The sequence below is a fragment of the Phaenicophaeus curvirostris genome, chromosome 24, assembly GCF_032191515.1.
Source record: "Phaenicophaeus curvirostris isolate KB17595 chromosome 24, BPBGC_Pcur_1.0, whole genome shotgun sequence".
Classification (NCBI taxonomy): Eukaryota; Metazoa; Chordata; class Aves; order Cuculiformes; family Cuculidae; genus Phaenicophaeus; species Phaenicophaeus curvirostris.
In genome coordinates this window covers 6035204-6048911 of record NC_091415.1, presented here as the reverse complement: position 1 = coordinate 6048911, position 13708 = coordinate 6035204, and the positions used below count along the sequence as shown (strand labels likewise).

Sequence of the window (13708 nt, the reverse complement as noted above, 5' to 3'; positions counted from 1 at the left end):
TGCAGAGCTCTTGCTCCCTCTCCCTGCCCCCTTGCCCGCAAAAAAACCCCTTCCTGGGAGCTGTGTCCATTGCTGGAGGTGCCCTGCCCCATTTTTGGGGGGCCTGTGTGCTCTGGGGGCTGGGGTTCTGCCTGTGTGGGGCTCTGCCTGCACGGGGGCCATGTGGTGCCCGCACCCCTTGCTGCTGGCGCTGCCCGCGCCCTCCCTGCCCGCTCTCCTCCTCCCTGCGGGGCTGCAGCAACAATCCACGCTTTGTTCACCCTTGGCCTGGGCTCAGGACCAGGTGGCACAGCCCAAGCGCATGAGCGCTGCCCCCGCTCCCTTCCCACCGCCAGCAAACCCCACGGGGACCCCACTCGCCCGTGGGGATGTGAGGGGGTGAGGGCACCCTGGGCTCCTCTCCCCACTTCCAGCCCCTCCGCAGGATGAGATCCCTCTTCTCCCCGGCTGCTCCTGCACTGCAGGGCCCAGCGCTGGCAGGGGGAGGAAAGGAAAAACCCAGTTTTGTGCTCTCAGAAGAAAACTGGGGCTTTTGTTTCCCTGGAAACTGGGCTGCGAAAGCAAAGCCCAGTGGGTGTCGGTGCCGCACAAAGAGCACAGTGAGCCCCTTGCATTCACCCAGCTATGGCAACCGTCTCCCTCGCCCCGGCATTTCACAGGCTGGGGCGGGTGCCAGCGCAAGACAAGAAGCTTTCACAGCTCTAACGGAGACGTGGCCGGTGTGGCCAGTGTGCCCTCAGCCCTGTCCTGCTAGCCAGGCTGTTCCCCACGGGTCTCTGTGGGTGCAGGAGCCCCGGGCAGGGGGCAGATGTGGGGCCTGGAACCCCTGATGTCCTGGAACCATTGTCCTGGACAAGTCTGGCCCTGCAATGGGTGGAGAGATGAATGCCAGGAGCATTTGGAGGTGTTTGGATGAGATGCTCTCACTCAACTGGCTGCCCCAGGGGTGCTGGTTCCACCTGCAGCAGCAGCACTTTGGTCCTGCACAGATGAGTAACCACCTGCCTTGAAGACTGTGGAGCACCTCAGCCCAGTGCTGGGCTTTACTGAGACCACTTCGAGACCGTTTATAGGTCATCCTAAGCCTGGTGCTTTGGAGAGGACACTACCAGGGTCTCGGCTCACACCAGCTTGCTCAGTATCACCTCAGAGGGCAGGCAGCAGAGGGCCTTTTCCCGTTGCGCTTGGGTGTTGCCTGACCTGGCACAGCTGCTTTCATAGAATCATAGAATCATGGAATCATAGAATCACCAGGTTGGAAAAGACCTGCCAGATCATCAAGTCCAACCATTCCCATCAAACACTAAACCATGTCCCTCAGCACCTCGTCCACCTGTCCCTTAAACCCCTCCAGGGAAGGTGACTCAACCCCCTCCCTGGGAAGCCTGTTCCAGTGCCCAATGAACCTTGCTGTGAAAAACTTTTTCCTAATGTTCAGCCTAAACCTCCCCTGGTGGAGCTTGAGGCCATTCCCTCTCGTCCTGTCCCCTGTCCCTTGGGAGAAGAGCCCAGCTCCCTCCTCTCCACAACCTCCTTTCAGGTAGTTGTAGAGAGCAATGAGGTCTCCCCTCAGCCTCCTCTTCTCCAAGCTAAACACCCCCAGCTCTCTCAGCCGCTCCTCGTAAGACTTGTTCTCCATCCCCTTTCCTGCCCTTGTGCCCTCCCCAGGTCCCCGTGCCCACCCCAGAGCCCCCAGGTTTTGGGAAAGAGCCCCCCAGGTGCCAGGCACTGGCTTCCCATGTCTCTGCTCATCGGTGCTGGACGGCTGCATCCACAACGTGCTCTAGGTTACTGGTTTATTGAGCTCTTACAGGGCACGGCTTGGATCTGGTGGAATACAGTCACCGGGACCTTCTCCTACTGTGGAGGGGGCTGGCAGGAGGCGGTGGGACAGGATGAGGGCAATTTGTTTCCTATGTCCTCTGCAAGCTGCCATGGAAACCCTCGGTAGTATCAGATGGGACCTTTCTGGCACAATTCCATCACCAGAGCAGCAACCGCCCCGAGCCCAGCCAGGCAGCCAGGACGGGAGGGCGCTGGTGTCTTTGCAGAGGCAAGAAGGCTGCCAATGTAGCCACAAGACCTGGGGTTTCAAGCCCCACTTGCCCAATGTGGGGTTTGAAGCCCATGGCGCAGCCCCCCTGCACTGTCTCTTCCGCTTGCTCCGCATCCGGACATGGGCGCTAATGGCAAAACAATGTTTGGTCTTGGGAGGAGGTGGTGGATCGATCTCTACAGCTCCCCGGTGGCACTTAGCAAGGGGTGCCGAGGGCCAGGAGGGGTGGAGGGGACTCCCGGGGCTTGTCGAAGAAGATGGAAGAGGACATTTCCGTTTTGAGCTTGCTGTCAGTGCTGCCCTCGCTGGAGGCTGTGTCGGGGCTGCAGCCCTCGCAGCAGCAGCAGCAGCAGTCCATGAAGGCCTGGCCCAGGGGTCTGCAGAGGCACAGGAGCAGGACGGGCGTCACGGAGCACTTGAAGAAGAGGAAGAACTGGTTGATGAGGTTGAGGAGGTCCAAGGTCTGCTTGGACATGTTGGGGGACATGTAGGCCACCACGATGTTGCAGACGTTCTCGGGGATGGTGCAGAGCCCATAGATGATGGTCAGCCCAATGATGGTGCAGTTCAAGTGACTCTCACACTGGCTGTGCTTGGTCCCTCGGCACTCGGTCTTCTTCTCGGTGCCGCTGATCCTCCGCGTCACCAGCTGGCAGCTCACGGTGAAGAGGATGGGCAAGCAGAAGTAGCAACCGAAGTACCACCACATGCGAGCGTTCTGGTAGGTGAGCACCAGCGAGTAAATGGACTCTGGCAAGTTGGATGAGGGCTTCATGGTGCAATACTCGGTCACCACACCAGACACGGGCGATGTGTCCTGTGCCAGCTGCCAGAGCAGGATCTCTGGCACCGAGAGCGTCGTGGACCCTATCCAGATGACAGCCAGCTTGGCGATGATGGACTGGCACTGCTCGATGGGCCGGGCACTAGCCTGGGGGCTGGTGGCCGCGTGGAACCTGTCAATGCCCAGAGCACAGAGGCTGAAGGTGGTGACTCCCAGCGACGACACCTGGCAAGAGGGGAGGCAGAACAAGTGAGCTTTGCTGCAGGGACATCACAGGGGACTTGAATTTACAAGCCTGGTGGCAAACCCCTGGCTACCCAAGACACAGCCCAAGACCTTTCCTCCAAGGTTTTAAAGGGTTCGCAACCTGTGGCTGCATCCCACGGTTGGAGACGCTTTTCTGTGACTCCTGAAATGACAGTGTATAGAAGTGTCCCTTGACCCATTTGTCCCTGATCAGCTCCCTTTTCTGCAGAAGGGAGAGGCTTTGCTCCAACCCCAGCCAGGGTGGGAATAGCAGGATTGTCCCTCTAGTTCTTTCTCTGTTCTGGATAACTCTTGGAGAGGAAAAGCAGGGGCCATCCCACCCACCAGCACATTCCCAGGGTCCCCGAAGTCCCTCGGTTGCCCCAGGATGCCTTGTCCCTGCCCTGGTCTGTGGAGCTGCCGCCCGCTTCCAGGACAGGCCAAACAAGTTGAAGGTGCCGATGTCACGAACCAGCTTGGAGCGATTTCCGCTGCATTGAGCGTGGCAGGAAAAACATCCCGTTTGCCAAAGGGAAGAGGCCAAAGGAGACAGAGGAACCGCAGTGGCTCTGGGAGGGCTGGCAAGGCACTGGGGGTCACAATCAGTGTTCCTGGGCCCAGCCCCAGATCTGCGGCGTCGCTTGGAGCCAGGTCCCACAGCCCGTGGCCAGGAAAACGGCAGTCACGGGCTGGTGCCCCCCAGTCCTGTGCTGCTCCTGACCTCATGAAGCCATCAAACGTCACCCGGTACTGAAGGGCCTTCTCTGCACTCGGGAAACTTCTCAGGGCTCTGCAGGGTGCCTGGGCAGCAGCCCTAGGCAGGTCTGGCATCAACACTCCTGCCCCAAGCCTTTTCCTGTGGACCTGGGTTGGCCCCTTCAGTCTTGCAGAGCATGGGAGCTCCTGACCACCGCCGATGCCTAGCACCCAGCGTCCCTGTTCAGTTATGAGCAGCAGCATCCCCCTAAAGACACAGCATCAGGGCGCTGGCCCAGCATCACCATTGCACCAGCCCCACCACACAGCGCGTCCCAGCCCCTCTGCCCAATGCCCGGAGCCACCCTGAGCATCCAGCACCGTTGCCCTGCTCCACAGTCAGCACCCAGAGCATTGCCCAGCTTTCTGGCTGGCACCTGCAGCCCTCCCAGCACTGCTGTGCTGCTGCTTCTCCTCTCCCCACACACCCTTCCACAGGCTCTTGTCTCTCCCCTGGTCCCCTTGGTCCTGGTGAGTAATTCAGACACAGCAGGGCTTCCTTCTCCGGTGCCCTGGCAGGGATGCAGCTGCTGCCACCCCAGGCACATCTCTGCACACTGCCTGCCACCAGGAGCCCATGTAGCCAGATCCACTTCAAAAACCTGGCTTTGTGCCCCCTCATCACCCCCTGAGCATTTGAGTAGCCACAGAAAGGAGGACAGAAGGTTTGATCCTCAGAGTTCATCCAACAGCCTGAAATGCTTGTACGGTCCCACACAAAAAGGCTGGATGTGAACCACTGGGCTGTAGACTCCTTCCCTTCTTGTGGCTGAGTCTGCTGGCCTGGCTACGCTGTCCCACCCAGGCTGAGGAGCCCCTGGTGTTGGGTCCCAAGTGAACAGAGAAACCCCAAGGCCCCTTTCTGCCCTGGCTTTGGGCCCAGGAGGGCAGGGCAGGAGTGGCAGCTGGGGTGGCAGAGAGGGAGTGTCCTCCTCAGAGGACCACACCAGCCCATCCTGCATCAGCCTCAACATCCCATCAACCTTCCTGCCTCCTTTGGGGCCCAAGCTGTCCCAAAGGACAGCTGCTGATGCTGAGTCACTGGAGATGACATCCCTAGGGATTGCACACACAGGGACAGAGACATGAAGCCCGTGGGGCAGCTCAGAGGAGGCTATGAAAGACCCTTCTCAAGAAGGGGGCTGGTTTGAGGACATAGGATCATGGAATGGGTTGGAAGGAACCTTAAAGCCCATCCAGTCCCACCCCTGCCATGGGCAGGGACATCTCCCATTGGATCAGGGGCTCCAAGCCCCATCCAACCTGGCCTTGAACCCCTCCAGGGATGGGGCAGCCACCCCTGCTCTGGGCAAACTGACCCTTTCCTTCCCGTCCTCAGCCAGGGTGCTGAGCCTGCCTGCCTGGGCAGGTGTGGGTTTGTATTTCTGCCCCTCTTTGAGTCCTCCTGCCTGTCTGCAACATCACAGGCCTGAGGTGGAAGATAGGAATGGGACAAGTAATTAATTTCATAAGAAGCTGGGGTGGGAGACCTCCAGAACGGAGCCGCTCCTGGCTGCTGAACAGGGGAGATGGTGTGGTGAGGGGGCTGCCCATCTCCTCTAGCAAACACCACTTCATGGTGCTGAGCTGGAACTTGCACGTTTAGGGCTGCACCTGGCAGGATACCCAGGGTGTGGGTCCGTCAACCCAAGTCTGTGCCCAAAAGACCCAGTGGCATCACTGGGGTCCCCTGCTGGAGGTGCACACAGCCAACGCGTCCATGAACACCCAGGGACCCCGGTGCGTCTGCAGACCGTGTGTGAAGGCGCTGACATCCAGGAGCTGGCGGTCACAGTGCTTGAGGGGGATGGAGCAGCAGGACAGAGCCAGACCACTGGTGGCAGGGGTGGCCTCAGCCCTGGTCACCTCAGAGTCTTAGCTGTGCCAGCACATCCAGGCCCATGTCTATCCCTCAGCCTGTGCTGGGGTCACCCCAACCCACAGCTGCTGTCAGGTGAAGCGGGAGAGGATAATGCAGCCACCCAGGGAGGAGGATGCAGCCAGATCCTGCACCCAAGAGCCCTGTGGGTCCCAGCAGAAGCTGGACTAGGGAGAGGGATGTCGGGGAAGGGATTGTGGTGGAACCTGTCAATGTCTTGGGGCCATTTCTTTCCCTGTAATGACTGAGCTCCCTACAGCCACAAGCCTTTCTTGTCCGAGTGCCAAGGCCTGCTCTCTATTTCCTCCAGCTGCTGCTTCTCTGAGCAGGCTTGAGTCCTGGTGATGGGCATGGACAGATCTGGTGATGAGAGATGGTCAGGTCCCAGCTCAGCATGACGACAGCCCTGGGATGGGCAGGCTGGCCTTGGAACAGGTTTTGAAAGGTATCCATGGTCCCATGCAACCCAGGCAGGTTTGAGGAGAATGAAGGCAGCAGCCCCCAAGCCCTCAAGCACCAGCCAGGCCCTCAACTCGTGGCTGGTTTTCATCTGTTTTGTCAGAGGCACTGACCTTGCAGGGAGGCGCCTGGTGGGACGGGCAGGTTTTGAACCTTGACTGGCCTGACCAAGCCTCAGAGAGCCTGCAGGGACTGGACATTGTGTCTGATCCCTTCCACCCTTGTGTTTGCACCCTCCTTCATTCAGCCATGCTTTGGAGCCCCAGGCAACATGCACAGACAGGCTGGGTCCGTCAGATACCAGCATAAAGGGGAGCAGCCTGATCCCAGCCAACTCTGGAGGGTGGGAGTTGACCCACACCATGGGGTTGTTTTTAATGCAAGAGCAGGACCACCAATCAACCCATCTGGCAAGTTTTTGCCTGCCACCACAGTCCCTGTAGCCTTCTCAGGGGGTCCCCAGCTCACCCCAATCGTGGCCAAGGCATCACGTGAGATCTGAGGAAAAATGAACGTCTCAGGTTCCCAAACGCACTGCCAGGGCTCTCCCACCCCACTGCTGCTCAGTGTTTCCCCACCTGCAGCCCCTGCCCCGGGGTTATCCTCAGCAGCCACAGCCTGGGCTAAGTGTGTTCACAGGGCTAAGCCCACAGGCTGGGTCTGTCAGTCAGACAGACAGAGGGACCCCTGGGACAGAAGTCCCCATGCTGGGTGGACAAAGGAAGGTTGCATGGGCTCTTCACAGCCCCAGCAGGGTTGTTGCTGGCTGCGGAGGAGGGATGGCTCAAGGAGGACACAAAGGGAAGATCCCTCAGTTCCTTGCCGTGCCCCACGACTGGTGTCTCAAGCACACGGCCCTTGCGCCCGGCCAGGACAGCACAGACTGCCCCAAGGCAAGAAAGGAGACAGGTCCTTGAGCCCTCCATGCAGCCCCTTACCTCCATGAAGGGCACGATGCGACAGGATATGTCCCCCAGCAGCCTCTTCTTGGTGATCTCGTTGAAGATGACTACAGGCAGGCAGAAGAAGAGGATGAGGAAGTCCCAGAAAGCCAAGCTGGCCAGGATGGAGTTCCAGGCGCTCTTCATGTAGTAGTTGTGCCACACAATGCACATCACAGAGAGGTTTCCGATGATGCCCACGGCAAAGACAATGAGGGACAGGAACATCACAGCATAGGCACTGTAGGAGTTCTCCGTCACTGGGTACAAAGGGTTCTGGATCTGCAGCCGTTTGTCAGACATGGTGGCGAGGTTGGCTCGGGGCTCCGTCCCCTCCCTGTCCGTGGGGACCCCTTGCTGCTTCTCAGATGGGTCTGTGCTGGATGGCAGAAGGGCCTTGGTTGGGTGCAGGCTACCGGAGTTGAGGGGCCGTGGGAACTCCACCCGCACCGCCGGCACATACTGCTGCACTGACTTGGAGTCCTCCTCCGTGCCCCGGCGCAGCCTCTCCTTCATCATCTGGACCTCTGGTCTGTCCCAGGAGATTGTCGCCAGAGTCCTGCCTCCATCTGAACCCTGGGCGAGGTGGGTGCTGCCTTCCCCAGGTTGCCCGTCCTCGCCTCGTCTCGCCGCAGCTCCTGGCACCAGCAGCATCAGCAGCAGGAGAAGTGTTGGTGGAGAAGGCATGGTCCCCTCTGCACCCTCTGGTGAAAGCGTGTGGTGGGAGACAGAGCAGCCCCGAGCACAGGGACCCCGGGGCTGCTGGCAGCGAGGGAGCCGTGCGGAGGAGCAGCCGCTCTGTCCGGCTCTGGCCACTGCTCTGGACTCTCGGTAGAGCTCTGGGCACAATAAATGCTGGGCTGGGGAGCGGGAGAGCCGAGCCCTCTGCTGGTCACCCACCCGCGCCCGGGGAGGCTGCCAAGCTCTGCAGAGACACCACAGCTCCCAGGCCCGGCAGCTCAGCAACCCCCAACATCGCCTCAGCATCTCAACAACCCCCAACATCACCCCAGCATCCCCTCAGTGTCCTCCCAGCATCCTCCCAGCATCCTCCCAGCATCGCCACAGCATCCTCCCAGCATCCTGCCTGTATCCCCCAGCGTTGCCACAGCATCTCCCCACCATCCTCCAACACAAACCAGCTGAAGGACACCCCACCCTGGCACTGGGGACAGGCTGATCAGCTCACTTCTTCCCACCCGAGATCTCCTCTCCCCGTCCCTGAGCAGACGGCACTAAGGATGCCCAAGGTCCGGCACTGGGAACCACGTAGCATCCCCTGCCATGCAGCCTGGGCTCAGGACTTCCTCCAACAGCCAGGTGACCTTCCGAGGGCTGCAAGGGTGACTGGGGATGAGGGGTAGGACTGGCTGGCCTCAGGAAATGCTCCTTGCTGCATTGGGGAGTCAGATCTGCTGGCCCAGTTCTTCCAAGGTTAGTTGCTGATTTTCCTACTGAATTCCCCCCATCCCCGGGACAGAGTTTTGAACAGAACTTAAGTTCCTGATCCCCTCTACCTTTGACTTCTCCTCATACCCATCATCTCATCCCCACAACCATCTTTCTCCATTTCTCCACCTCTCCCCGCCCCGATCCCTTCTCCCCTGCCCAGGCTCCCGTTCCCGGTGCCTGTGCTCTCCTGCTCTCCCTCACAGGATGGTGGTGATAACAGGGATGCTTCACCCCATCACAGCTAGCAAACACCAGCTGGGACAACCCTGCTGCCTCTGCTGGGCACCATGCCCTTCCCTGAGCTGCTCAGCCTCTGGGCTGATGTCGTGGAGCACCAAGAGAGACACTGGCCTCTTGCCCTGTGTCTGGGAGCTGGTGGAGCTGATGCCACTGGAGCCGGAGCAGGTCAATTTGAGCCCCAGAGCTCAGGGGCTGCCTCTTCCCAGCAAGCGTGTGACCACAGCGAGCAGGACATTTGCTGAGATGGGTTTCAGCTGTAGGGTGCTCCTGCTCTGCTCAAAATCACATCATACTCAGCTGGACCTTGGTCCTCAGCCACCAGCCTCCGTGGCTGGGCTGGCAGGGATCTCTGTCACCCCACACCCCTCCAGGTTGAGGCAGGAGGAGTCTCTGCTCCCACATCACTTGGCTCAGCCGGGTGCGAGACCTTCACCCCTTCTGCTCTGGAACGACTGCTCCGATATGAGTGACAGCGCTGATGAGCAAAGGCCACAGAAATGGGGACACACCAGCAGCCTGGAGCTGAGTTCTGTCCTGAGTGCAGGGGGACCTCAAAGTGGTCACTGGCCCCATGCTAGCAGAGCCACCTACTACAAAGGAAGAGCACCTCAACCTGAGCTCAGTGACAGCCTGATGACCACACAGCGCTGCTATGGGCTACCAACTTCTTCAGGGGCTTTGGCTCCAAGGCACAAGGAACTTTCCACCTGTGAAAGATCAAGGGACCAGCTCCAGGGTCCATGGGCCTGCTCTGGCCTTGGCCCACCATCCCACATCCTAAATGAGCCCAGTGTCCTCCTTAGTGGGATACAACCCCCGAAAGGTCTGAGATGTGAGAGACGAAAGCTAGACTTGGTTTGCAGGGGGGCACAGCGCTGTGCTCAGAGGTGGGGATGCCAGCAGAGCTGGGGCATGTGTACCTTGGCCAACATTTTAATCAGTATGGTTAACTGAAGGATGGATAACATGAACTTGTTCCCAGAGAACCCCCTGCGCCAATCCCAGCTCTGTCTGTCAAGGCCAGGTAGGAGAGATGGTGGTAAGGGTCCCTATATGAAGCTCAATGAGCGATGCGGCTGCATCTGAGTGAGGCTCAGAGGACAATGGTCTTTCCTGATCATGGAGCTGAGCGAGGATGAGCAGAGGCAAGCCAGGAGTTGGGGCTGGAGCACAGAGGAGGACGAGGTCTTTCTTCAGTGCCCACATTAGCTCAGAGGAGGGAGCCCTTGGTGCATTCCTTGCCTACCAGGAGGGACGCAGCAGTGGGTACCAGCACCCTCCCACTCGGCTCAAGGCAGCAGGATGTTTTCCTGTGAGGAGAGGGAGCTATTTTTAGTTTAATTTCATGGCTGTTGCACAACGCTGGGTGTGTCCTGGAGCTGCCTGAAGACAACAGTAGAGTTCACTGGGGCAAGGTGACACTCTGGTGGCAAGGGAGTGACCTCAGGCAGGCTCTGTCGCCCAGGGAACTGCTGCCCAAGCAGCCTCTCTGGGATGCTGTTCTTTCTTCCCTCTCTTGAATCAAGAGATCCCAGGCAGCGTGGGTCCCTGGCTGCCCCCCAAATGGGGGCCAGGCAACAGCCCTGGAGACTCTTTGGGAACCTCGCATTTATTTCCTCCAGCCTGGATTCACAGACAGGTTGACACTGTTTCTCAGGAGATGAGTGTGTGTCTGGGTTTTGTAGACGACTCCTTGGAGGATCTTTATCAGAGTCAGAACTTTCTGCTGTAACCCAGGGAGGTTTCTTCCTAAATCCCCTCTCCCAGATACTTCATTCAACCCTATGAGTTTTGGACATACCTACATAAAAAATCCCCTCTAAGACTTGCACCTCCCCACCGTGGGGCCCATGGGGACAACCCCCTCAGGAACATGTTCAAAATCATCTGATGGAAAAGGGACAAAAGTCATCAGCACTTCTGAGCCTGCTTTGCAGCACTCCTAATGTCTTCCCCATTTGGGGGCTACTTTAAGCTGCTCTTTTGGAGCAGGACAGCTCTGTTGCAGCCAAGGGCAGTTATGAAGCCGTTCAGCAACAGCTCCTCTCCCATCCACTGCGTTCGTGCCCCCACCATGGTTCTCCAGATGGTTCAGGAAGGACGGAGGGGGTTGTGAGGGAGCAACTATCTGATCCCACTGATTGGCTGTCTCTCAGTGGTTGGAGGGGATGCCACATGCGGAGGTGGGCAGTGGGAGAGGTGGTCATCTGAGGGGACATGGGACTGTCTGTGTGTGGGGTGAAGAGCATTTTTCCTAGGAGGTGAGAGCACCACAACCTCCGGCAGCCCCATTCGTCTCCACACAGGCCCCCTCCTGCTACTCTGCACTCCCTGCTGTGTGGGTCTGTACTCTGCTGAGCCATCGAGTGACACAGGATCCTCACCAGGGCTCTGGGAGATACCAAAGCCATTCACCTCATGTCCTGCTTTTAGCAGAAAGCATGTGTCTCACCAGACCTCAAGAGCGAGTTTAGACACAGCATAGCTTGGCTCTTCCAGAGCCCTGAAAGTAGGTGAGAGCCCCTTGCATCCACAGCCAGCATGAAAAGCAGGCTCGCTCAGACTCGATTTCACCCCTGCTTTTTCTCCATTGATGAAAATGGTCTTCTTGTTAAACCAGTATAAATGTCAGACACCCCCTTGAGGCTTCACCCTGCCTTCCACTGAGGTTTGATGAGCTCCTCAGAGATCACTCAAGCTCTCTCTGCCAGAAACAGAGCTGCCCTGTCTACCTTGCACATGAAGCATGCAGGACGTTCCAGACCCTCGCCACCCCCTGCCACCACCGATGCCCCTCACCCTGTGGCACCTTGTACATCCCTGTTGCTGGAGAGACTCAGGGCAGCCAAAGCCCAAACACCCAATGAGAGGATGGAAACAACTCCCTTTTATTTCCAGCAAACAGTCGAGGCACAGGAGGCAAAGCAATAACCGGGCTGGTACCCGCCTGTTTGCCCTGTGCTGTTGGTGACCTGCGTGGTTCCTTGAAAGCGGGGAGAGAGCAGGGAGGGGACAGGGTAAACACTGGCAGCTGGTGCAGGCAAAGGGTGATGAGGCTGCTGCTCTGAAGGCTGGGCTGTAGGAAGTGGATGAAGAGCTCCCCCCACCACTGTGACCCCTGGTCCTGGATGGAGATCATGGAATCAGAATCATGGAATGGTTTGGTCTGGAAGGGACCTTAAAGCCCATCCAGTTCCACCCCCCGCCATGGGCACGGACACCTCCCACTGGGTCGGGGCTCCAAGCCCCATCCGACCCGGCCTTGAACCCCTCCAGGGATGGGGCAGCCACCACTGCTCTGGGCAACCTGGGCCGGGGCCTCCCCACCCTCACAGGAAAACATTTCTTCCTAAAATCTCATCTCAATCTCCCCTCTTTCAGCTTAAAACCATTCTCCCTTGTCCTATTCCTGCACTCCCTGATCTAAAGCCCCTCCCCAGCTTTCCTGGAGCATCTTTCAGCACTGGAAGCTGCTCTAGGGTGTACGTAGAGCCTTCTCTCCCCAAAGCTGAACAACCACAACTCCCTCAGCCTGTCCTCATACAGGAGGTGCTCCAGCTCTCACATAATCTCTGTGGCCTCCTCTGGACTCGCTCCAACAGCTCCATGTCCTTCCTGTGCTGAGGGCTCCAGAACTGAACACAGGGCTCCAGGTGGGGTCTCACAAGAATGGAGCAGAGGGGCAGAATCCCCCACTCGTCCTGCTGGTCGTGGTGCTTCTTGCTCAAGACATGGTTGGATTCTGGACTGTGAGCATCCATTGCCTGCTCATTTGGAGATTCTCATCCCCAAGCACCCTAAGTCCTTCTCCTCAGGGCTGCCCACAATCCACTCTCCACCCAGCCTAGATCTGTGCTTGGGATTGCCCTGATCCAGCTGCAGGTCCTTGCCTGCACCCCATACAGTTCACACAGCCCCACCTCTCCAGCCTGCCTAGGTCCCTCTGGATGCTGAGATGATTTTTGTGGCCTCCCTCCGATGGCTGGGACAAGCCTGGTGTCTGCATTCACCCAGGGTCCTCTGTCTCAAAATTAACTCTCAATGTGCTGGCCTGAGCCTGCCTCACTCAGGGCTTTATGGTGGTGCTCGGAGTTCCCATCAGCGTCTTGATGGCACCAGTCCTGCAAGCTGCTCTCTCCAGCAGGGTTGGTGTGCAATATTTCAGCCCACAAGTTGGGGCTTTCAGGGTGAAGCCACCTGTGATATTTGACCAGCTGTTCCCAGCACAGGGTGGTGCCAGCCAGCTGCAAACAGGAGCCAGGAAAGGCTTTGAAGCCCATGGCTCTCCCTCCTTGGAGCTTGGGAAAAGCTTCTCCTGTCCATCCACAGCCAGCACTGCTGAGACAAATCCATGCCCATTGCCTTCTTGGCTGTCTGCGGGATGCTGGCTCTGCTCCGTCCTGCAAGTTTCCCAGTAGTCACAGGTTTAAAGCATGACATGAACACTCAAATCGATTTTGCAGTGTGGAAAGCAAAATAAATATGGGATTTTCCTCGAGCCACAGCAGGAGGTAAGTTCCCAGGGCTCTTCACAGGGACCATGGTGGGGACATCCACCTCTCTATAGGTCAGTGCCACGGCATCAGAGCAGCCTCATCTGCACGGGGAAGCATTGTCAGCTCATGTGAGCAGGGGCTGCGTTTCTGCTCACAGCAGGGCAGTCACGTTGTGTTCAGGGGAGGAACTGAGAACCCAAGGCAAGTTCAGCTTAGGGCACAAGCAGTATTTTCCTGTGGAATAAAACAAGCAGCAAGAGGCCATTTGAAGAGGCCCTGAGCTTAGCCCCTTTGGTGGACCCCACTTGATGATTTACCCCCCAGTTCCCATGAGAACTCACAAATACAAAAATGTGAGTGGAACAACTCGTAAGTTTAATGTAGAAAATAAACCACCTT

The 13708-nt window shown here is 58.2% G+C and overlaps 1 protein-coding gene across 1 annotated transcript; it reads right to left on the bottom strand.

Moving 5' to 3' along the window:
- Positions 1–1648: 1648 nt before the first annotated feature.
- On the bottom strand, positions 1649–7945 carry GPR37L1 (G protein-coupled receptor 37 like 1). The gene is made up of 2 exons (XM_069875666.1): positions 7119–7945; positions 1649–3065 (listed from the first exon to the last, which is right to left on the bottom strand). The coding sequence occupies exons 1-2, from the start codon at positions 7806–7808 to the stop codon at positions 2253–2255; spliced, it is 1503 nt and encodes a 500-aa protein (XP_069731767.1). The 5' UTR covers positions 7809–7945; the 3' UTR covers positions 1649–2252.
- Positions 7946–13708: the final 5763 nt, after the last annotated feature.